Source organism: Heloderma suspectum, chromosome 1 (genome assembly GCF_057233095.1).
Source record: "Heloderma suspectum isolate Gila_16-S chromosome 1, 16-S_ref, whole genome shotgun sequence".
NCBI lineage: Eukaryota > Metazoa > Chordata > Lepidosauria > Squamata > Helodermatidae > Heloderma > Heloderma suspectum.
In genome coordinates this window covers 259,377,977-259,404,259 of record NC_139458.1, presented here as the reverse complement: position 1 = coordinate 259,404,259, position 26,283 = coordinate 259,377,977, and the positions used below count along the sequence as shown (strand labels likewise).

At 46.1% G+C, this 26,283-nt stretch overlaps 1 protein-coding gene across 1 annotated transcript in view; it reads right to left on the bottom strand.

The window, feature by feature from the left end:
• The window catches only part of FGF18 (fibroblast growth factor 18), a 153,900-nt gene that overhangs the window by 53,095 nt on the left and 74,522 nt on the right, over nt 1–26,283 (bottom strand). Inside the window, exon 3 of the mRNA XM_084825559.1 lies at nt 22,393–22,573. Within this exon, the coding sequence (XP_084681685.1) occupies nt 22,393–22,573 (181 nt within the window). The remainder of the gene's footprint in view (nt 1–22,392; nt 22,574–26,283) is intronic.

Here is a 26,283-nt window from a genome sequence, read left to right as displayed (position 1 = left end):
CCTTCCCCATTTAAAGGCTGAGTCTCAGGGGGAGTTTATTAAGACTGGGAGTTGCTCCTTGGAGGGTTATTGTACACAGGAAAGGGATAATCATAGGAAGGGGGAGGGAAAAGATACCAGATCTACCATATGGCCACCCCTAGTGAGCATCTCCCAAAAGAAAAAGTGAAGATTGCAGTAGGTCTGCATCCACACGATTGTGTAAATAATACACAGCATCTAGCCTGATGCCAAATGGAATTCTCAGAGTAGGTGCCGACCCAGAGAGCAGGGCTTGTTTGTTTCTTTGTTTGTGTGATAGCAGCTTGGCATGGATCTGGTAAAGAGCAAAGATTGTCAGAACAATGGCATGCACCTTCATTAGGCCAATGGTACTGGGGCTTGGCTAACACACTGTATAATCATTATCTTTGTACACTGCACATTCCTCCTCTCCAGTGAGCTAAAGTTGCCCAGATGATCAGAAAAACAGAGAAAAATAATGTTTTCATTGGGTGGTCCAATAAGACCATTTTCCTGCCGCGTAACGTTATTCTACTGAAGAAGCAAAATCTTCAGTGCCCCTGAATCACCCCCAACAGGGAAAATATCATACTGACTGCAGCTTGTTTGGAGGTCAGACAAAATCAATAGAGCTCCCTCTTAAACGGTCTTTATGCTAAGCCTCTCTCAATGGCATCTGGAGGAAAATGGGTCTTCTTTTATCGTTCTTGTCTTGAGCATCTTTTTAACCACTAAAGATCCAAACAAATCTCACAGTTCTTTCCACCTGATGCCCTAGGGTGCTCTCTTGTTTGTAAAGTCATCCTATCCCTTTTGTTGCAAGTTGTCATTTCTGGCTGTACTTTCGGAAGAAGTCGAACTGCTTAGAACTTAGCAGGAATGGGGCGGGGGGGGAGAGATAGGGAAATTAATCAATGAACCTGATTGATCAGAAATTATATTTAAAACTAGCCATCAATTAGTTAAACACAGGTCGTAGCTTAAAGGACATACCAATTTAGCCCCAAGAGCTGAAATCTAACTTCCTTAGTCATGTCCCTGCTGGGAAACACACTGGTTGTAAGCCGGGTTTTTTTTTTAAGGGTTTTAAAGTTAGACTGGGGAAATTACAGGGCTTAGGCTGCAATCCTATACACACTTACTAACTAAAACCCTAACAGCCAAGTCCTATGCATGCTTACTCAGAAATAAGTCCCACTTTATTCCCAAGTATGTCTGCATGGGATTGAAGCCTAAGGCAGGTCAAGGAGCATGGAATGATTGCAGCAGCTCTCTACATCTTCTTAATACAGTTATTTACAGACAGGCACAACTAGGCCACTTACATCCTTTAAGAGAAAGGAGGTTAGCAGTGATTCCTAAGCCCAAGGACTGGGGATTGTACGACTCTCCAGATGTTACTGGTCTGCAACTCCCATCATCTCTCACCATGGGCTATGTTGGCTATGGCTGATGGGAGTTGCAGTCCCACCACATCTGGAGGGCCATATGTTCCTCACTTCTGCTCCGGTCTGCCTTATCAAACCCTGCCTGGCCACGTCCACCTATTTCCTAAGAAGAGCGACCACATCCAGGCCGCCATGTTTAGTCAATTAGATTGAGAAAGGATTTTTAACTAATTGGTTTAAAAGGTGCCCCTGATAAATTGCAGATTTAAAACCAAAGCCCCTTGTCAATTACTTTTAATTACAAAATCATAGAAAGTGGGCATCATAGCATTTCCTTTTCTCTTTTACATAGGAAGCAATACAGCGTCCCTCTTCCAAGCTGGTGCTTGCTGTGATATATCTTTCTTTGTGGGGGGGAAAAAAAACAATGATTTTTTTCATCAGAATTATTTGATTATTTGTATGTAGATTTAATGAATTGATTAATCAACAATTCAATTAAAACTCATGCAATTAAGGCACAAACCTATGCTGGCTGAGGAATGCTGTGAGTTGTAGGACTTTTTTTCTGTCTAAACATACATAGGATTGCACCCTTAATCATCTATGGTTTCCTCCACTGGATGACAGCCCTGTTCTTCTGGATACAAGAAAAATGGGTACTCTCCTTGACAAAAGAAGGGACAGATTTTAGACAGAATTCCCCCCGCCCCGCACACACACAACAAAAAATAATCCAGTGCAATAGTTCTACACAATGCAACCTTTTTGCCAGATTTTGAGTTTGCTAACAATTTTGTTCTTCGAAAAAATCACAGAGCTTGGTTGGCTGCAACAAAATGAAATCGCCACAGATAAATGTAAACGTACACAAGAAAAAACCATCAAATGCAGTAGCCTTTCTGGGTGGATATAGGGGTTGCTGCAGCTGATGTCAACTTTAACATGAATTAATAATGTGATACTCAGACCTAATCTATTTTGGAATATTCTTCAGGGCCAAAAAAATAATAATAAACATCGATAAAACATGATGGTTTCCTGCTCTCATAAATTATTCTGCCCATTCACTCTTTGCTTCCAGCTTAGAACTACCTCCTGGAGTATTTCCATGGTGCCACCTTTCGAATAGTGAGGGAAAATCATTTTCAATATAAAGATAAAGTATAAAGATAAAGAATCAGAAGAAGCCAGGACAGTAGGGGTCTCAACGTTGGCCATCAACAGATACCACCTGAACATCAGACTGAGCAGACAGTCACAAGGTCACCAGGTTGGGGCAGGGGGAGGATCTTCATGACAACAGAATGAAAAGCGTGTTGGAGTATTATTTGGATTTTCATGGAATTGGCTTTGGTCCAGCAGGGACACACGAAACAAGAAAAGCTGAGTGTACCATACCTTAAAAATCAGCTTTTCACAGGTCACACAGCTCTTGAAAGTAACATGCTTCCAGGTTGGGTGGGGAGAGTAAAATTGAAGGTCATTAACCTGGCAGGTGCTACTCAACCAATGAGAGGGGCTTGTTTCCCACGCCTGTCCAGGCTCCCCTCAGCTACCACATTATTATCCCCGACAGCATCTGAAGGCTCCCCATGACAGCACCCCATCAGCACAATTTTGCCCCATTCCAACCAACAGTCAGGGACTTAGAACTCCTACCCCCTTTTTTCTTTTCCAGGGAGTAAATACAAGGATCTAGCTGCTTCACCCATTGACAGTCTGCAGCCTGTATTGCCCAGGCCGTGTTTCCACGACAATGGAAGGAGAAGCTAATGGGGGAGTATCGGATTTTTTAAAAGGAATCGGCTTTGCTGTGAGCAGGGTTCCACAACCAAATTCTCCACACCAGTAAAAAACGCTTCATAGAACATACTTCCTGGTGGGGGTGGGGGTTGGAGTGAATGTCATCTGACTGGCTGCTCAACCAACAAGAGAGACCTCCCCCCTCTCCCCCCCCCTTGGTCTTTCCCCTGAAAGTCCAGATGCACCTGCATTTCAGAAGCAAGCCTCATTGAGCACAGTGGGAGTTACTTCTGAGGAGACAGCAATGGGTTTGTTGTGAGAAAGAGAGCAGTAAACACAAAGACAGAAACCAGCCGCAGTTGTAACCCGCAGGATATCTGTGAAGTACTTTCTTCCTAAGGCAATGAATCAGAGCCTCAAGATCATGCTTAATTGCACTTAAGAAATTGGGCTTTGAATTGTGCTTTAAAATGTGCCATTTCAATTGAGGGGGATCACTGTAAGTTCTGATGTGAGCATTCAAAGGCAAGCCTCATTCAGCACAATGGGAGTTACTTCTGAGGAGACACTAATGGGTTTGTTGTGGTAAAGAGATGGAAACTAGCCCCCATTTTAATGCACAGGATCTCTATAAGGAAGCTGTGAAGAAATTACTTCCTAAGGAAATGAATTGGAGCCTCAAGATTGCACTTAATCGCACTTAAGGAATTGGGCTTTAAAATGTGTGGTGTCAAGTGAGGGGCTTCTCTGTTATTTCTGTGGTCATTGACAGGGCAAGCCTCATTCAGCACAATGGGAGGAAACACCCCTTGACCGGGGTCAGGGTGAAAGGCACACCCCTGGGCAGGGCCAGCATACCCGAGGTCAATGCAGGGTTGGGGCACACAGCAACTATACTGGGGAGAACCGTACTTAAGGAAAAGAATCGGACTTTAAGCAGCCTCAGGAAATCCGATTTTTCCCTGATAAGCTCCAGGGTGGCTGCTGGATGGCCACAAGATCGTATATCCCTCACGACCTCAGCACGCAGCTGGGTCGGAGTAAATCACTGGTGGAAACATACACACCCCAGTCATTAAACCCAGTTGCACACTTCCAGGGAGTAAATACAGCGATCTAGCTGCCTCACCCATTCTCAGTCTGCAGCCTCTGTTGCCTGCTTTCCCCCCATTGAGAATCTGTGGCGTCTTTTTCCCATTGAGCAAATCGGAGCTGCGCTGTTTCAAGTACTAGCTATCTAGCGAGGGGAGGTGGCCAGGAGTGGGAGCCTGCAGCCCTGGTATTGCTCTGTATCGATAAGGTGATACGGTGAAAACGAAAGCATGTGGACTGGGAGGAGGCGGGCAGCAGAGGCCGAGGCAGCAGCAGTGCTAGCAGAGGGAGGCAACTCCAGCCAGCCCTTTCCCTCTGTGCAGAGAAGCAGTGAAGTAAACCAAGCATCGGAGAAGCAAAGTTACACAGGCATCACAGAAGGCTCTCAAGGGGGATGGGCTGGAAAATGGAGGCTAGTTACTCCCACTGGTGAAAAGGAAGTACAGTGCAATTCTGAAGGCACGGAAGAGTGCTTTGATGAGTTGGAAAGGCAGGCTAGTTACTCTAGTTACCTAGGTTACTGAGGTCATGGCCCAGTGAAAGACACACCCCTAAGAACACCCAATAATACCAAATATAAAGCAGAGGGATGGGCACATAGCAGCTGAACGGCAGGGGAGCCAAATTAAAGAAAAACAACAGAGTAGAAGTACCCTGTAAAAAATGCGGCTTCCCCACTCCAGGGTGGCTGCAGACTGGCCACAACATCATGTGCCACAAAGGACCTCCAAATGGTCCCAATCCACAGCAAATCACCCATGAAGCCTGGCTCCTGTTCACAGTCTTCCCCACCATGATGAGATATATTGTATTTCTATTTAAGTTATAATAATTCTTTCTAAATGTGTGTCCATACATATCAATTAGCATACACAAATGTTATGCAAATCAGTGTCCTCTTTTGTCCTTTTTTTTTGAGCAGGGAGATTTCTAGGGGTGTACGGAACTCACCTCCAAGTCCGCCGGGGGGTCCACGGGGGGGGCGATCCGTTCCTCCCCCTGGAATCCTCTCCAGCCGGCTGTGCTCTGCAGCAAGTCCCTGGAGCCACTGGCCAGGTCCATCCACTGCCGGACTGCCAGTCTTCGGACAGAAACGGCATCCAGCATAGCGGACACCATTTGTGTCCCTGCCTTTTGCCATGATAGTTTACGTAAATCTTTACATAGCCTATCATGGCAAAAAGCAGGGATGCAAATGGCATCCGCGACACCATTTGTGTCCCTGCTCTTTGCCGTGATAGGCTACGTAAATCTTTACATAACCTATCACAGCAAAAGGCAGGGACGCAAATGGTGTCTGCTACGCCAGCACCATTTGCATCCGAAGACAGGCAGCAGCGGACAGGACAAGCGGCAGCAGACAGCAGCTGACAGACAGCGGCAGGTAGGATCCGACTGGCGCGGATTCCCCAGGGTGGTGGAGGTGAGTCTTTCATTCTGCCACGGACTCCGGGGGGCCGGATTCTTAGAATCTGGCCTCACTGGAGTCCGTGGCAGAATTCTCCGCCATCCCTAGAGATTTGTAAGTGGCCACCCTAGTTGTGGGATTTCCTTCCTTGGAAGAAAGGGCCATCAGAGGGCCTCTGTAAGAAAAGATTGGAAAGGACAGACCAATGGGGTCACTTCCAACAAAGTTTTTCATATTTCAATGATGAAATGTAGATTATGATCCAAATGGGATTTGGATTATGAAGCAATTAATAACGTTGCACCATCCTTACCTCTAGCCTCCTCACACAGAATATTGTCACTATACAGTTATTACAGCAAGGGCCGATCTACATTGTGTCCGCTATCGCAATGAAGTCGGTAGACTGCCGCGTAAATGTAATCACATTAAAACATGATTATTCACACTCACTCTGTTTCCCCGTTCCAGTACTTCATCAAATGCACAAGCATGGCTCACACTATAGCTCTGTGCTCTTTTCCTGCTTTTAAAGAAGGCAGCTCCCACTGGAGGGCAGTAACCCTTGCTGTTTCTGCCGATTCCCCGCCCACTGTCCCTCTCTTCCTCTATCCCTGTGTGAGTGTAGGGGTGGCATGAGCATCCTGTTGGGGCTCGAAGCCCAGCAAGAAGTTGCCAGGTCAGCCCCCTGGACACCAGTTCCCTCAGCAAGAAGAGGGGAAGAAGGCAGCACCTCTCGTCCTCCCCCCATCATTGCTACAGTGGCAGTGGTATGGGAGAGGCTGGTTGTTTTCTGCAAGTTGTCCTGGCCTTACAGAAAACAACTACCTTGTCCCTTGCCACCGCTGTAGCAGGTGGGGGTGGAGGGAAGAAGGAGGCACCTATCCTGTTCTCCCCCCCACACCTGCTGGGGGTGGGGGTGCCTGCTGGGGGGTGCCTGCTGAGGCACTTTTCCCCGTGCCAGCCCTTGACAGTCAGCACAAGGAAGAGGGGCGGCAGCGGCACTGCAGCACTCTCTCCCTGGCCTACTCTAGGAAAGGCCAGAGCGAGAGGCTGGGGGGTGCCTGCCGAGGTGCTTTTCCCCGCACCAGCCCTTGACAGCCAAGTGTTCTGGTTTGAGGCGGTCTGCTTGCATCTTCGAAGCTTTGAAGCTTCGAAGACTGCCCTGTTTTTGTCCACAGCTTTATTGATGTTAGTCCATGAATAGTGATGAGTGTCTGCCTGGATGTGTGTGTGTATGTCTTTCCATTCAGGACAGCGTGCTGCGAGCATGGAGAGGACTGTGAAAAAATTTATGGTTGCCAGGGCTTGCCCAGGCAAGTGTGCAGAGAAATTGGGCTGGAAAAGCTACGATTCTTCGAAGATTCAAAGATAATTCCTTAATTTAAAAAAAAAAAAAAGCCAAAGCAGGGGCTAGGAGGAGGTAAAAGTGTCACTTGAAGGGATAGAACAACCCCCTGTTCAGTGCAGGAAGCCTGATTCCCAGGCAGTCTCCCATCCAAGTACTAACCAGAGTTGACCCTGCTGAGCTTCCAACATCAGACAAGAGCAGGCACATCCAGCCCTTTGCTTGTTGGCGATAAAACTTTGAGTGCTGAGGAAGCTATGCTATCAGTAGTTAGAAGACTGCATGGGGGCATTGAGAGCTGTGATTGGACAGGAGGGAAATACAAACACTGCTGTATATAGACAGGCATGGGAGGAGAATTCCATGCCCATGTATGGTAATGAAAGCGGAAAAGCAGAGCACATGAATGAAATCTACTTGGAAATCACGGAATATCAGGATAATGAAAGTGGTAACAAGGTAGCGGGAAACTTCTGTTCCAAAACGAAACAGCAAGAGCGTCATGTGAAACAAGGGGAATGAAGACTCATCGGAAGCATAAAAAACCGTGAGTGTAGACTAGGCCCTAGTAACTAATCTCACCCCCTGCCATGAATTGGATAGGTGGCCTGAGAGTACTTCCAGATGAGGCTTTTATCACTCCATCGCCCTGCCTCATTCAGAGAAATTTACAGGGGGTCCAGATGACATCAACATCCAGTTGTAATCCTCTCCTGTTTTCCCACTGCTTCTTCCTTTTTTTTTTCTTACGGCAGAAAATTCATTAAGCAGAAAAATACAGAATAGCTGCACAATGCCTTCTAATTGGTACTGCTAGGAGCCCCCCTTCTGGAAGCACCCATAGGCTTTCTTCACATGGAGCTTTTATTCTGCGGTTGAGATGGCTCCTTCATGGAATTTTGTGGGCTCTTTACATGACGCCGTGAACCTCCAAGGAGTCCCCAGCACTAAATGCCCTTTGTTCCATTTTTGAATAGATCGCAGATAATGAGCTATCAAATTACCCCTTTGCGTTCCACTTGAGTTTCCTCTGTGAAAAGAGGAAAAGCAGCAAGAAGAGGAGCGAGATCCATGAAAGATATGGAAGACTCAGATATGGGGAGAAGGAGGGGGAAAGGGGAGGGAAGGAAGCAGGTGAAAAAGTGAGTCGTCGTGATCCTGCATTTAAAACGGAAGCAGAAAGCCCCATTTTAAATGCAGAATTTTAGGCTGGCATAGAGATGCCCATAGACAAGCCCCTTGTTCTCAGTCTCAGCCATACCACCTGCAATACGGGTATAATGATAATGGCCTACCTTATAGGCTTACAAAATGATAATGGATGTGAAGCACATGGAATATTCTTCTGAAGTTATATAACAACAACAACAACAACAACACAGGACAAAGCAAGGCTATTAATCGGCAACAGATATTGTTCTACCTTAACCCACCTGCATGCATTAAAGGGTCCCACTCACTTGTGGGACCATGCATTCAAACAATGCAATAAAAGCTGCACACCAGGATTCTACATTGCATCAGGGTGGAAACAGTAATGGTTCCACAGATTAACTATTTTCCAATTTTAAAAGGTTTCAAAGACCACAGAAATATATGTCAGCTCCTGAAATAACCCTAACATTACCCCAGTACAGAGCCTAATATCATCCTGTTTGAATTTAATGCTGACAGCAAACAGCAAAGCCTTAAGTAAATCAGTATGACAAAAATAATGTGTACAGCGGGCATCTGGGGAAATAAGCGCAATTTAATCCCAGCACCATGATCCCCCTCTGCCCAATTTGGATTGATTTTCCCAGTGGCTACAGAGCTTTAAATTTAGCTGTCAATAGAATAGGTGTAAAATAAATTCAATACCACACTGGCTATTTGCCAGCTAATGTGTTACCCATGAAAAATTAAAACTTGTAAAGTCAATTAAAAATGCAGCTGGATTTGCCAATAAAACATAATGCATACCTAACTTCGTATCAGAGTGCACAAAGTATTTTGTTCTGGATTTGTACTCTTATGAAAATGATTGGAGTGCCTGTTTTCAGCTTCAAAAAATTAGCAAGTTGCTAGCCCTCATGGCTACACTAGAAAAATGTGCTATCGACAAAAGTGAAAGGTTCAGAGACAAGGAGGCAAAACTAAAAGTGTTATGCTGCCCAGTCCTATGTATCTTTACTTAGAACCAAGGTCTCCTGAGTTCAACAAGAGTATTCCCTAATGAGTATGCACAGGATTGCAGCCATGCATCCCAATCTTATTACTGTCTATTCCATAGGGATGGCGGAGAATTTCTCCCTGAATCTTTGGGGGGCCGAGCGCCAACGCATTCGGCCCCCCGAAATCAGCGGTGAAATTCTCCGCCACCCCCCCCCGCCCACCCCCGGGACGGGACTTACCTTTGGCGAATGTCCCTCCCGGCGGCAGGTCCCGGCGGCAGTTCGGCAGCGGTTCGGCGCGGGCAGGGGCGGGGGGCGGTCTCCCGACCGGCTGCCGCCGCCGCCATTGCAAAAAAAATAATAAAGTAAAAAAACACACACACACACCCGTGCATAGGCTACGTAACGATTTACGTAGCCTATCACGGCTAGATTTCCAAAGTCAGCCATGATAGGCTACATAAATCGTCATGTAGCCTATCACAGGTGACTTTGAAAAAAAAAAAAGCGCGTACGCAAATGTGCGTACCTTATTTTGCGTTCCTTATTTTGCGTTCCTTATTTTGGCACGTCTAGTCTACGTAAAGATTTACGTAGACTACGGCGAAAATAAGGGCACGTAAATGTTTACGTAGACTAGACGTGCCAAAATAAGGAACGTAAATGGCGGTGCCCATGGGCCGCCGCCATTTGCGTACGCGCTTTTTTTTTTTTTTCAAAGTCATCCGTGACAGGCTACCTGATGATTTACGTAGCCTATCACGGCTGACTTCGGAAATCTAGCTGTGATAGGCTACGTAAATCGTCACATAGCCTATCACGGGGTCTTTTTTTTTTTTTTTTTACTTTTTGTTTCGTGGCCGGGGAGACGGGGCGCTTCTCCCCGGCCTGAATTTCGGCCGGGCGAGGCGGGAAGCCTCCCCCCCTTCACCTGAACTTCGGGGGAGAAAGCGAAGTGCCTCCCCCCCACCGCGAAGGCAAGCTGCGAAAAGGTAAGTGACTTTCGTACATCCCTACTATTCCAGAGTAAAACTCACTGTGTCAGTGGGACTTAGGTAAGTGCACAGGACTCCAGCCTCACAGTGCAAACCTATGTATGTTTACACAGAATTTTGGAAACATTTACACTGCAGTCCTAAACACACTAGAGGTAGGAGTAAGGTCCACCGAACATAGTGGGACTTACTTCCAAGCAAGCGTGCATAGGATTGTGCTGTCAATCAAGGTTTTTAACATTACACTAAGAAGTCCCCAAATGAATACAGTGCTGATATGAGCAACATGTTTATCAGCTATGGCTGAACCTTTGTCCAAAGAAAAAGGCCTTCTGTGATACATTTAAATAAAGACCACTAAAACATGCACAGCAACTACACCCCTCAGGAGCATTATGTATTTCGGATGTGTCATTCAGGCTGAACAAGGTAGCCATCCCAGTACCTGGTTAAACTACAAGTGCAATCAAAACAAAGGACTCAAACCCATGAACTAAAAACGGGATGGGGAATCTCCATCCCATGAACCAAATACGGCCCATGAGGGTTTCCCATCCAGTCTGCTAGCTTCTTCTCCTGGCCCCACTCACTGTCATGGCAAGGAAACGCTCTTCTCTCTGACCAGCAGCTGAGTGGAGATAAGAGCTTTTCCCTGCAGGGGAGAATGGTTGGAGCCTGGGGAAGAAGCTGCTGCGTCAACCAGTCCTGCTTTCTTCTGAGCCTTGACCCACTCACATATGAGTGGACACCATTCCCCCACCCCACCCCCCAAAATTCACCATTCTTATAGAAACCCTTTCGTCTTCCCTTAACATTCCTTAGATACTTTTCCCGAGCAAGAAGGTGCAAATCCACGTTGAAATTTCAGCTTGGACAAAATTCAAGGGCTACTTGACCATGAACTGCATGAACTGCTGCTCCAGCCAGCCGGCGTCAGAATGGAACACAAACACCACCAGCGCATCGCAACGGCTGACATGGTCTTGGCATGGCTGGCTGGCCCACAGCGCTGTGCCTGGACTGCAGCTGGAGTCAGCATTGCTAGAATCCAGCCATAGCCACCTCCGTTGCCAGATGGGGGTGAGCAATGCTGTGCAAATCAGTTCTGTGGAGCAGAGCCGGGCAGAGGGAGAGAAAGCAAGCCAGACAGCAATCTGACCAGAGCTGACTCACTTGCACTGCATCTTAAAGGCATTTTCGATCCCTTCGGAACCAACCAGCCAGTAACACAGCATCCTGAGGGCACTCACAAGAGCAGCTGCACTGACATCACACAAGGCGGGCCCAGCCGTGGTGGAGCAAGGCTGGATAACATTAGATTCGACTCGTCTTCGGGGGCTCGGCATTCACGTTTTTAGAAAGCTCCTTGCAAGATAAATCATGGCACTAACCATATTTGTATTGATTATCTAAACTGGAGCTGCAATTGGCCCCATTGTCTCACTTCCTCTTCAATTGCTCGCAGATGGGATCCTATTTCTTAGCCTGCCGTTCTCGAGGGAACTCTTAAATCACAGCATAGAACGACATATGCAGATGCACACACGGAACAGTTAGTGAAGAAACTTTAGTTGCCTTTTAAGACATTTTAATTCATATTTTCCCACATTAAAATTCAAAAAGTTAAATTAGGAGGACACCTCTAACTTGGCATCCCCATACTACACTTCTTATATGAAAAGAACAGATTGGTGCTCCCCAAAATAGTCTGCCTGCTTAGGGGGGAACAGCTTGGCAGGTGCAGGAGGGAGCACAAGGCCTGATTAGAGGAGAGGGGATATTGCAAGTCATCTGATCCACCTGTAGTGTCAAGAGCTTTATAACTACCTTCCAACATTTTTCACAGATTAAAACAGACACACTCTTATGTGTTAATATTATAATATTATAATATTCTATAATATTCCATATGGAATATGGAATATTGAATATTATGGAATGATATTATAAATATTATAATATCAAATTATATTAATTTAATAAATAAATAATAAATAATATGGAATATTAAATAATAGTACATAATATTATATATATTATGTATTATATTATATTATATAATATATATATTTTATATATATATATATAATGTATTATATATACATAATAAATAATATTATGGAATATTATTTAATATTCCATATTCCATAATATTCCATATTATGGAATATGGTATAGAATAGAACACTATTCTATATCCAAGTAACTGCTCCCACTATTACACATTGCTGAAGGCTCTACTGTACTGGATAAAGTAGATTCTACTCTACTGGATAAAGGCTGTATTCCAGCCTTCCTCAACCTGGTGCCCTCCAGATGTTTTGGACCTCAACTCCCAGCATTCCTGACCATTGGCCATGTTAGCAGGGGCTGATGGGCACTGAAGTTCAAAACATCTGGGGGGTACCAGATTGGGCAAAGCTGCTGTAATCATTTATTCTACAATGCCCTGCCCTCTATAGATTTTAAATGCTAAACATGGTGGTTAGAACATTAAAGCAATTCTGGAAAAAAACGTAATTGTCCTACAGGTCATGAACAGTTCAAAATATACACCAGCCGCCACAGTATGTGAAATGGCAGGCTATGCACTGGACTATTTCCAGCCGATGTCAGTTTTACACATCCTTGTTCATAAGTCTGATTTATCCCATTTCCACATCGGCCTGTGGTTGTCTTTTAAAAATTGCACAAAACTTTGCATTGCTTTTAACATATTTTCCCACAAAATGCACATTTTTGTATGCATTTTATCCTAAAACATACATTCTAACATAAAGCACACATTCTTGAACTGAGAACTGTATCGCAAAAGTCTGAGAAGGGCCGACTGTGTTCTGATCTGCGTATTAGTCTGGGGAGTGCAAATCACGTTGGTTTGCTTCAAAGTGTGGCCCAAATGCAGGTCAAGCATCCCTGTGCACTGCATGATGCCTTAGCGTTCACGTACATTACATGTGCATGTTTGCGCCAGAGACAAGCTATATCCACCTCTCACTCAGCAGTCTGGAGTTCCCTGGGGAGGGAGCAGAACCCAGAGGAAAGACAAGTCTACCAACTTGCAGCAACAACATTTGAACAAGGCATTCCCAAAAGGCAAAAGTAGGGGTAGCGATTTTCCAGGAACAAGGACCAAAACAGCAGGAACACCTAGAACGTCTCTGTTCTCTATGCACACTTCACAGTTCAGAAGGCAGTGATGGTATAGGAAGGAGTGACAAGTGATTTGGGGATCTCTCCTGTTTTAGATGGCCAAATTGTGACACATGGATAATGCCTGACTTTCAAACCACATTCAGCCTAGACTCAGCTACACCAGCAAAATTTGCAAAATTAGCTATAGTCCCTCTGCTGGCATTATGCCACAACAGGTTCCCTAGGACTGATACATCACCACACATTCCTCTTTGACAAACTCGGCCCCTAAAATCAGGCAACCTGAAGACCTCCTAATTCAGTCCAGAGCTGTAAGCCATAATTTTAATTAAAAAATAAAGAACAATGTTCACAACGTGATGTACATGTTCCATGTTGCAGTGATTGCAATGTGCAATGTGCATGGGCTTTTGTGCAATGTGCATGGGCTGCTTCACACGTTGCATTTTTAGAATGTACATGTCACAGGTAGGCAACCTTCAGGGGACATGGGCACATATGGCAATTTGAGACACTGTTCAGGGCACCACCACAAAATGGCTGCCATGGGAAGCATGGCAAAGGACAAGTAACCTGCCCAAAAGACTGAGTATAAGGCATAGGTGCGGTCTGAGCCCCAGCACAATAAACAACTCCTTTGAATCCACAGTTATCAGCAACAAAATAAACTGATTTCATAGCAATCCCAGATGCCAGTAAGAAAATGGGTTAATTTTTTAAAAAGTGAGATGGATAGAGCACCTTGATGGGCAACAAGAAAGGTGTCCTGGGGTACATTGGTGCCCAGGAGCACTACGTTGCCTAAGTGCAATGCCACTGCTAAAGAATATGGCCCAGGAGGGAGGGAGGCACATTTCTAAAGACATGTACAGGGGAGCCAACAGAAAGCTGGGGCTTCCTGCTGTGATGTGTGCACGTCTTTAAAAACATGTCTCCCCCCATAACATCTGAAAGTGGCTGTCTGGGGGTGGCCATGTCTTATGTACATGACAAGCATTTGGGGGACACAAACACTGCCATCCCGGGGTTTGTGTGCCAAAAGCTGATGTTCAAAATAGAATTTCCCTGGCAAGTGCATTCCTCCCCACCGCCCCCCCCCCCAGCCCCAGAGTGTATTTCTACAAAAGCAGAACACAGCAAATTAAATAAAGAATGAAATCCTAAAACGCACAGATGTTTCAAATAAGATGACTATGGCACATTTTAAATGGTTGCTGAACCTTTCAGAACAGAATCCAAGGTGATGGTAACTGAGCCCTTTCCCTAACCCAGAGAATCCTGGGAGGTCCAGCTAGCTTTGCCGCTTGGGGTTCAGTGGAGCGGTCTGCCTGTTAGCCTCAGCTTCTAATTCACACTGCCGCCCCATCATTCCCAACATCTTCTGAGCCACTTTCAGAAGGAAAACTTTCCTACTGGGCACCCGCACCACCCAAATCTGATGGAAGAGATTGGGGCAAGGACAGGCAAGTGCTGGGTCAAAGAGAGAAAGGGAAGCAGACACGGCAGCTGGTCCACAGGAAAGCATCTCTCTCTGACAGTCCAATCGCAGGTCCCCAGATGACTGCACAGCTGCCACAGGGAGAGATCAGCATTATGCTGAGGTCATCTCTGCCCCTAGGCGAAGTTTGTGAAAATAAAGGGCTATGGAGAAAGGCGGTGTGGGGGGGGGGAGAGAAACAGAGAGAGAGAGGTCTTTTAAAAGTTTTTTTTCTTACTGCCACGCTTGGACTGTAAGAGGAAGAAGAGCGCAAGCAGAAATATGTGGCTTCAAAGAGCCAAGCGCCATCCTTGTGGTTCCACTAAATAAATTACAGATCAGAGTCACAGTTCATAGAGGGTATTGAAGTGATCCGCAACAGTCGGGCCATTTGTGTACACCAGCCTCCCCCAGCCTGGCAGCCCCCAGATGTGTTTGATGACAACTCCCATCATCCCACAGCCAGCAGGGCCAGTGGGGATGGTGTGGGGGGACACTGTAGTCCAACACATCTGGAGGGCACCAGGCTGGGGAAGAGTGGTGGACACCCAGCTCTTAGGAAAGAGTCCCAGTTTCTGAATTGCAGGCTATGAATGGATACTTGCTGAAGAGGAGGTTGTGTTTAGCTAGCCACGCTTTAGGCTGTGTATTACCTCCATCTAGTTATTATTTCAACTCTTCATCTTCTGGTCACAGGGCAGGGAAAGGGATTACAATTTAATTCCTCCTTTTCCTGGGTGTTTGGAATGCATCACAGGTAGAGGAAAGGGATTGATCTTGTATTGTTGGTAGTGATGATTATTAAGCTATTGTTTTGTTACATTTGTATCCCACCTTTCTTCCATGATGGAACACAAATTGGCCTCTGTGGGATTCCTAGGTGGCGGGCACTGATCAGACCCAGAGCTGCTTGGCTTCAGCAAGGTTAGGAACATAGAAAGGTGCCTTATACTGAGTCAGACCCTGGGTCCATCTAGCCCAGAATTGTCAACACTGACTGGGAGCAACAGCTCTCCAGGGTTTCAGGCAGGATTCTTTCCTTGCCCTACCTGGAGAAGCTGGGGATCGAACCTGGGACCTCCTGCATGGCAAGCATGTGCTCTGCCACACTGAGCCTGCCTGTAGTCTGTGCCTTCCAAAATGCAACGTGAGCCATAACCAATAAGCAGCAGCAACATCCAGGAGATAGCTGAAGGGAGGGGTCTATAGCACGGTGGCAGAGCCCATGCTTTGCATGCAGAAAGACCCAGGCGTCATCCTTAACACAGCCTTCCCCGACCTGGTGCCTTCCAGATGCGTTGGGACTAAAGCTCCCATCATCCCCACCAATGGCCATGCTAGCTGGGGCATGCTGGGAGTTGTAATCTGGAGGGCTGGAGGGCACCGGGTTCCCTAGTAACTCCAGGAGCACAGCTGATAAAGACCTCTGCCCAGTACCTTAGGGGACTGCTGCTAGTCATTGGGGATACCGCTGAGCTACTTGGACCCATAATGATCCGACTCAGTACAAGGCCACGTGAAAAATTTAATAACGTTCCCATTGTATAGAGAGGGCTCTGAAGCCAAGAGACAGCCACCTGCCCAAGGCTACTTGATATGTTCATAGCTGGATGCGAATTCCAAAGGATGCTGGGCTACGCTTGCTCTTTCACACCTTGCCACTAAGAACATTTATGCTGAATGGATCACGTGACTAATGCTGAAACGGAAAGCTTCTAATAATAATTTTTATTTATACATTATATATGAACATGCTAGATATTGGGTTTGTTTGTATTTATAATTCAGCTTCTAATAATATTTTTTATTTATACATTATATATTAATATGCTAGATACTGGGTTTGTTTGTATTTATGGTTATTTTTGTATTTGTATTTATGGTTTGTATTTATGGTTATATGGGAACATTAGCACAAGCAGCACCCCACCTGCAGTTTGAAGTGGTGCAGTCAAACCAGAGCAACAGTACATGATTCTGTTGATCATGTAATTCAGTTCTCAGTTCGAGAGTATTTTTGCCACATGTACACAGAATGAGAAGTTACAGAAACCATTGGTCTGCCAAATCAAGGATGGAATGATGTAGCCTTTGAGTATTACAGGAATCTCCTCCACTAAATAAACACTTCACAAATGTAAAGTGCTGTTCAATCTCTCTGCTAATGGTAGTGTATTTATTGGTATGGAAAGTACAGTTTGGATGGCTTACTTAAACTTTTGGATGACAGAAAACTCTGAGAGATTGCAAATGCTTGAGAAGACAGGCCAAAAGTTCAACATGATAGTCAATAAACAGAAGTGCTGGGCAAATAGCAACAGAATTAAATGCAACAAGGGTAAACATAAACTGTGGCACATGAGAAAGTAGGATCAAATGAACAATGATGATAGATAACTGACTTGGTAGCAGGATTAATAAAAAGCATTTTGAAGTTATAGCAGTTTGACTGAATGTGATGCTGTGTTATAAAAGGCAAATAAAATTTAAGTTTGACTAGCAGAAGCACTGCAAGCAGGAATCAAGAAGTAATTATAGGCAATATGTACAGTCACTGCCCTTAGTAGTTTTCAACCAACTGATGCAGACACCTGTCATTTTAGGAATCTAATGCAGGCACCTGTCAATAATATCTTTGACATGTGATTTTTATGCTGTATTTTAAAGATGTTTTCATTTGTATTGTGATGAATTTTCTTTTTATAGCTAGACACCTTGAGCAATATTCTCTTGGAAAGGAAGGATATAAATATTCTTAATAAATAATAACATGGCAAGAAGGTGGACTAGGGAACTCATGATGTACCTCCAACTCTCTGCTATTGAGAACATGTCAATGCAATGAGCCTATGGGACAAAACCCCTCTTTAATGAGCTTCCGTCATGCATTAAAAACGTGGTTGTTCAGGCAGGCATTTGGGGTGGGTTAGGGTATTTTTTAAAAAAAATTATGGTAGAATTTTATTGTTTTAAATTGTTTTATGGTATGTTGTACATCGCCCAGAGTGGCTGGGTGACCAGCCAGATGGGCGATTAATAAATTTAATAATAAATAAATAAATAAAATAAAACAGACATTACTTTACGCCTGTATCTGGCAGCTACATCTTTTTCCATTTTTACACTAGACTAGGTGTAGCGGCCCCAAAGTAGATCGTAAAAGTCCCCTTATGCCCAACACTAGGGTCCCAATCCAGAATGGGAACATGCACCTACTCTACAGTAAAAATGGGGGGAAAGCCATAGGTGCTAGATCCACGTTGAAAGCAATGTTTCTTTTGGCCCTGTGGCCCAGTCAGAATGCCAGGGAAGCTTACAAGCAAGGCTCGATGGACATACTTATCCCACTACTGTTTGTCCCTCGCACCTGGCACTTGATGGAATAGTGTCACTGAAACATGAAGGCTTTCTTTTGGCTTCTGTGCCTAATAGCAGCTGGTAGACCAATCCCCCAAGACATCAGTATAAAAAACTTTGCTCTCCCCTGACAAGAAGACACAGGACAAGTGAAGAACCAGCAACCTTCTATTCTGGGAGTGGGGGAGGAAGAAGAGTCATAATCACCCAGCCACTGCACTGTATTTCAGTTTAGTTTTGCTAAGTAGTCATGTGCTTATAATGCTACTGCCATGTCTGAAAAGGAATCTAGCAACCATGTGACTGCTGGTGCAACAGGATCATATGGAACATGGGCAGTTGCCTTATACCAAGTATGAAGGTTTGAGGCCTACAGAGGCAAAGGGGGGAAGGTCAGGCTTAGTGGCCTGGGGTTTTCTGTTGGAAGGGGATAACCCTGAGAGGAGTAGTTTCATTTCTCTGGTTAAGTGTCGGTTTCATTTCTCCACTTAGGTTTCATTTCTTCAGTTTGAAGTAGTACTTTCAGTTTTGAGGGAGGAGGGTATATGAAGAGAGCGAGAGAGCCAGGAAGAGCAGAGACTGAAGAGTAAGCAGGAAGAAGCAGCCTAGAAAAGTCTAAGTGCAGCTAGGGTAAAGGAACTTGCGTTTTGCAAATTTTATTTTCTTTTAATGACTTTTGTATCACTCAGCTCTATTGTGTAAATACCTTGAGTTGTAAATTGCTTGTTGTCAATCTACTGAGTAAATTGTTGTGGTTAAACCCTGTGTCTACAGTGTCAGTCACCCCATGTCTACAGCCTAAACCCCACATTACTGGGAAGGGGAAGTATGAAAGAAGGAAGGTGGGGCTCTTAAGGAGGCAAGATATCCTTAAGGGGTTGCTCAGGGGGTCCAAGTCATAAGGGGAACCTTGACACCAAGTCAGACTACTCATTCAGCTAGCTCAGTATTGTCTATGCCAGGGCTGTTGAAGCTCTTTCAGCTTGAGGGCCAGATTCTATTTCCAAGAAGCTCTTGGGGGCTGCATTCCAGTAGCTGGCAGAGCTGAAGACAAAAGGGGTTTGGCCAAAACACCAAAAATACCAGCATATTTTAGCTTAAAGCTTTTACTACCAGTAACTATGGAGAAGGTGCAGTGGAGAATCCCAGAAAGTTGGATTGGGACCCCAAGTGAAACAGATTTGACCCACAAGCCTGAGGTTCAACAGTCAGGTTCTAGGCTGACTGGCAGCAGCTCTCCAGGGTTTCAGACAGGAGTCTTTCCCAGCCCTACCTGGAGATGCCGGGGATGGAACCCGGGACCTTCTGCACACAAAACATGCGCTCCACCACTGAGCTTCAACCCTGACACAACCAGCCCCATTGTTCAGAATTCTGAGTTCTTCAACTTCGCAGCAGCATCCTCACTCTGTTATGTCAGTGTAACCTCCGTATAATTTGTCATGTTTTGGCTCTCAGCAGACCATTCAGGTATGAAGTTGAACTATGCACAACACAATGTGATCCGGCCCACAGGAAACTTTAATGTTACCTTTTAGCATAACACTGAAGTCCGATACTTGAAATACAATCTCCCAGCCATGAAATACAAACAAATCTCTTTCCTACCCTAAGCAGTACCAGCCCTGCAAGTGAACCACACACAAAGAGTGAACAAACAGTATAGAATGTCTTCTCTCTTTTGTGCAGTGAAAATCTAGTGTTTCAGCAACTTACATACTGCTGCCTCTCCTATCTATACCATCAGTGTGAGATACTATGTAATGCGTATCTTTCCTTCCCCCCACCCCCCATTTTTCCCTCCTTTTCCTTTTTAAAAGTCAGTGCATGCAGAAGAATTAGTAATCCATTTCACATTGTTATCCTGAATGTGAAAACCAACATCTTTGAGTATTACAAGATTAAAATCTAATTGATGAATAGGCAGTCACTTTTTAAGTAGTCTGTCCAGACATAATCCCCCTTGCATTTCTCAGTGATCTAAAACACTTCAGAAACATTAAGCATCCCACCACTGTGAACTGTTCAGAAAGTAGTTAGCATTATTAGTCTAAGCGTGCCCTGATTGATATCCAATTAAATGGATCCTAGTTCCTTTTAGAAGCAATACATCAAGATGATTACAGAGACTCTATTCAATATATATTTTCTGTGCCTGAGTGATTAGAAACATTTTTGTATGCTTCAGAATAAACACCGAGTACTTAGAAGTAGCATTACTGTGAATTTTTCTAAACTACTCAGTCTTTGAGATGAAGGGGATAAATTCAGTGTTCTCTGAGTGGACTTCTGCTCAAGCAACAAGAGTTTCCCTCCCACTTCTTACCCCTCCAGCCCCCCCCCATTCCTCTCCAGAGGGCCCTCCAAACCTCTGGAGCAGATTTGGGGTTGGAGGGGGGGCTGCAGGGGAGAAGGGAAGTTTGTTCCATTAGCGGTGGATACAGAAGGACACCATTGGAGACATCCCACTATACCTACTAGAATGTTGATGAGATCCCCAAATAGCTCTACTGACACAAGCCCTATTCAGGTGTTCTGAAACTGATAAAAGTAAACACATAAGGAGGGGGAGAATGCGAGCCCCACCTCATCCATCATCATTTCCATCACCCTCAACTAGGGATGCGCGAACAAGTGATGTTCGAGATCACCAGAATTCTCCAAACATCAGCTCACTGCTTGTCCCATGCCCAATTCTCGTTCACGATCGTGGCTCGCTCTGTGCAAACAGGAAAATTGCACAAATCAAGCAGCAACTGAACATGAAATGTGCACAAATTTCCCCCAATTCATATAAATTTCCTAATTGTGCAAACTTCCTAATCAGTAGTTACAGAAACCATCACCTAATTGGTGGTCACAGGAGCCATCTCATGGAGACTTTGGTGTCAGTGTGCCTCTATTATAGGGCATCTTCCTTCACACATTTCCTAATTTGTGCAAATGTCCTCCATAAACTAAAGTGGGGCTGATTCACTCTACAGGGGGAATTTGTGCAAATCAAATAGAGAAAGTTGCGCAAATTGAACATGCGCATGAGTTCGGCAATTTATGAACATTTTCAGCAGACACATGCTTGTGTTTGGAGTTGCAAATGGGGTGTTTGTATGTTGTGCAGGCAAAAACTAAACTCTCATACATCCCTACTCTCAACCCATGGTGGGTGACTTTCTGAGGAGGGGAGCCTCTTTTATTTGTCAAGGCTCTTCATAAGATTTTGAACACTGTTAGCAGAACAGGATGTAGAAACCGTTTCACTTAACTGGTGGTCACAGGAATCATCTCATGGAGGCTTTGGTGTCAGCGTGTCTCTGTTATGGGGCACCTTCCTTCACACAGGCTGACCAGAAATCCCCACTTTGCCAGGAAGTTCAGGTGGTGACCTTTGGCCAATCACCATCTCTTTTATCCTAATCTACCTCACAGGGTTGTCATGAGGGTAAAAGTGGGGAGAACAACAGATGCCGCTTTGAGTTCCTTGGTGGAAAGGCAGGATATAAATGTGATAGATAAATAAAACAATAGAAATATACAGAGTAGCAGTGGTGTTGTGGTACATTTTGAAGAGTAAGTGCTCATCATGACAGCCCCTGTAGCCACGCCCCCAAAGAGAGTCCAAAAATGCAGGCAGCTGCATTGATCCACATCAACAAACCAGTTCTAGCAGTTTTCATCTCCACCAGCAGCAGGTCTGTAAAACTATTGGGTCTTAATTGCCCGTTCAAGACCAGGCCACCCTAAAAGATTTTGCCTTACAAGCGGGGACAGTGTATTGTTGCTGGGAAAATGCACTTTTTCCCAGCCACTGTGAGGATTGTAGTTGAGCAGAGAGAGAGCAGGGAATTGTAAGTGGGATGGCAGAGGGCGTCACTGTCTCCACTCATTGAAAAGAGTCAGCGCTGCGTCCCTGCAAACCCTGGCCGCCACTCTGCCACTGCTGAGTAGGCTGAAGTAATGACTACTGGCAAAAGCTGGAATACTTAATAGACAAATTAACTGGTCCAATAGAGCAGAACCATCTGTCCCTCATCCTCAATATTTTCTTTTACCATCAAATTTAGCAGTTCATCGAAGCAATGGCGTTTCTGGTTTGCATCACTTCTAACAGGCTCACTGTCCACTCATTTGATATTGGTCCAATACGATATTCATTGCTGGGCCTAATCTGTTCCACATTTTACAGGGGACAGTGAAGTCAATGAATCACCTCTCCCTACTCCAACACAACAACATGAAGTTGATATAGTAGATAGCAGTAAATACTCTTACCATATTTGTCTCCATCTTCTCCTTTGGCACTGATCCGTCTCCCTAGCACTTGGATATGTTTCCCACTCGTTCTACTGTACAGTTGATAGAGTCGGAGTTGCTTCCGGCTGACATCATCTCGTGCTCGTGTTTGATTTTCCACATGTATCCGAAAATCCACATTTTCTTCAGCGACAAACATCTAATTTTTTTAAAGGGGGGGAAACAAACAATAAACTATGGCAGCATTTTGAAACCAAAGATGCAAAATAGCACTACACATATTTTGGCTTACTAACACCCAGAAGCTTGTCTACAAAACATTTATTTCATACAGATGCTTGGTGGAGTGCCAAGAATGGAGTTCATGCAATCAGGGGCAGGTGATGCCTCCAAGGCCCCATCTACACTGGGCTTTTACTCTGGGGAAGGTGCAAGGCAAGGTCCCTCGTGATAGATGACACAGTCATGACTTTGCAGCCATCTGTGGTTTTCGCGAGGAAAAAGCGGAGTTCCAAGTTCCATTTTACTGTGGTTTGGGGGGGTTGCTGCAGGTTCTCCCCACAGTTACAGGCCATCTGTTCCTTCTAGGGACGTCAGAGAATTCTGCCACGGATCTCAGTGAAGCCGAATGCTGGTGCATTCGGCCCTCCGAAATCCATGGCGGAACAAAGCCCCCCGCCCCACCACCCTGCAAAAGGCACGTGAAATGGAACACTTACCTGGTGCCATTCGTGCTGCTTTATGAATGGCGGCCGCGTCTGCGGCCACCATTCCTTCCCCATTTAGTCCATGATAGGCTACGTAAATACTTACGTATTTACGTAGCCTATCATGGCAAAAAAAAGGTAACGCAAATGGTGGCCGCCGTAGCCGCCGCCATTTGCATTTCTGGTTTTTTTTTTCCGTGATAAGCTACATAAATATTTACATAGTCTATCATGGCCAAAAACATGAATGCAAATGGCAGCCACCGTAACCACCGCCATTTGTGTCCACAGGCTCCATATGCCTGCGAATGCACCCGGCCGGCGGCTCTGCGGAGTTGCCGCAGAGCGGAGCCAGCCAGGTTAGGATTTCAAGGGGATGGCATCCCGTACGCCATTTGCGTTCCCACTTTAGCCGTGATAAGCTACGTAAATATATACGTAGCCTATCATGGGCCGGCATAGGGACGCAAATGGCGTCCCCTACGCAGGACGCCATTTGTGTCCGCGGCAACCCAGCAGCAGCTGGAGGCCCGCTGTGGGTTGGCCCAGCCGGCGGCTCTGTAGCCTGGCCACGGAGTGGAGCCAGCCGGGCAGGATTCCAGGGGGGAGGAATGGATCGCCTCCCCCCCCATCGAGGATTCCAGGGGGAGGAACGGATCGCCTCCCCCCACCTGCGGAACCCAGCGGAGCCAGGTAAGCGGGGTTTTGTACACCCCTATGCGTAGTGCCTGCGTCACTCTGTGACGCCCCTTTGCTCCTCCATCCCTTCGCAGCTGCACAGTTACAGAGGCACAGAGGAGCGTTTTCATTTATTTAATCACACTTTTGCACAATTTTGCAGCTTTGGATCTTCGCAACAGCTGCTTTTGGACTCGGTACCCAAGGGCTGGGGAGGATCTTGGGGGAGGAATAACATCGCTCTGGGCACCATTTCGGAGTGATGGCTAGGCACGTAGCACTCATGCATGTGAGTGTGAACCATCGCGAGAGTCTCAGGCTGGGGAACTGACAAACTAATGGTGCGGATATGAAGGAGCACAGAACACCCAATTTTTACCTAAAACAGGGTCAGGAAGACACAGCAGAGCCCCTCAAATATAAAAGAGCCACTGAAGTGTCACACCCACACACTCACAGGACTGCACAGCTGCGCATTTCAGTATAATGGCAAAAGGGGGGGGCACGTCAAGTCTCTTTGGGAAGCATGCAGTACATCGTGAGTGTAGCACAGGGCATGCCGACTCGAAGCCACATTGCTGCACAGTTGCAACGGGGTGGGGTGCCAAAGCGGTGCCATATAGATGGGGCCCAAAATGTAAGGGTGCTACAAGTTCCTCACCCACCTCGCGAAGAAATTCCCACCACACCTTGCCCTGGTTCCACCTACCAAGAATTGCTATCTGCAGGGCCAGCATCAAGGGTAGGAATGATTGGGCTTCTGCCAAGGGCCCACACACCAGCAGAGCACCACTGACAAGAGCTCCCTGGACTTGCTCTTCCTCTTCACCATTGCACCCCGCCTGTTCACCTGCCTTTCGCTTTGGCCCAGCGGTGGAGAGGAGGAGCAGCAGATGCCCCTGCCTACTTGCTCACTGGCTCTCTGTCTTTCAAGCAAGCGAGTGGTAGTGATGATGAAAAGAAGGATGAGGAGCAATTGCAGCTGGTGGTGAGAAGGTAGATTCACTGAGGGAGGGGGCCCAGTGGAGGGTGTCTGGCCCAAGAGCCCTCCAAAACCTGGTCCAGCACTGCCTATCTGTTCCACCCCAGCTCTACCCATGGGAGCCGCCAATGAGCCATGATAACTAGATGGAACCTCCATGTTCAGAGGCAGTATAGCTCTGATTACCAGATTATGAACACAAAATACAGGAGAGAGCTGTTGCCATCATGCACTCTGTATAAGCTTCAGAGAGGAATTTTCCTGGCCCTGCCAGGCACCCTGCATCCAGAAGTAGCATCAGGCAGCAGCTCAAAGCAACAGGTCCCTGTGGTAACCCCCTTTTAAAGCCACCCAAAATGGTGGCCATCACCAGATCTTGTGGAAGTGAATTCCATAGTTTAACTATGCACTGTGGGAAGAAGTACTCCCACTGATGTGTCTGGGGTACCAGGCAATACCGGCCTCTGCCCACAGCAGCTCCTCTATCCAGTGCCCTCTTTTCTAACCCATTTCCTGTGGGGCACACTCTGGAAGTTGCCCCACTATTCATCTGCCCATTTGCACTCTGCCAGTTTGTCTCTCAAACTCTACCCCACTCTGGCAGATCCTGCAAGCTGACACCCCATTATACTTGGAACAGTCCTGTGAGTGTGTTTCCATTATTTTAACCTCTCTGGGGACCAGGGCAAGCATGGGGTACTCACAGTAAGTAGAAGTCCGGTAGTAGCTGGGTTGTCTGCCTGCCTGCCTGCCTGCCTGCCTGCTCTCCTCTTTTTCTTGCCTGCTGCTTCTCTGCCCACATGCTGCTGCCCATTTCAGTGAAAGAGAGTACGCTGGTGGCATCTGTGCCCACACCCTGCTGCTGCCCACCTCAGTAAGAGAAACTGTGCATACTTCCTCTAGCATACACGTACCCAAATGAGAGACCATGTCCACTTCTGTCTGCCTCAGTGAAACAGATATTGTGCCCACATACTACTCCCTGCTTCAATAGGAGAGAAAGTGAAGCTAACTAATGTGTCCCCAAGCTGATACTGACTGTCTGAAGGCCACTGTGGCCTTATTCTGATGCTGTCTGCCTAAAAGAGAGAGACGGGCCATTGTGACCTCATGCTGATGCTGTCTGCCTGAAGGAGGGAGATTGGCCATTGCGACCTTATACTGATGCTATCTGCCTGAAGGAAAGAGACTGGCTGTTGTGACTTCAGACGGATGCTGCCCACCTGAAGGAGAAAGAGACTGGCCAGTTTGTCATCCCGCAGTTACTGCCCCTCCGAACAAGAAAGACACATTGGCCTTTGTGCCCACACAACGCCAGCCACATTCATGGGAATGGCAGCCTTTGCACCATGGCCCAGACGGGGGTTTCTTAACTTACTTTCTAAAGGCATCTCTACAGCAGCCTAAAATCCTGCATTTAAAACAGGGCTTTCTGCTTCCGTTTTAAATGCAGGATCACAATGACTCCCTTTACATGCGCTTCCTTCCCCCACCACTTCTCCCCGTATCTGAGTCTTCCATGATGGTTCATGGATCTCGCTC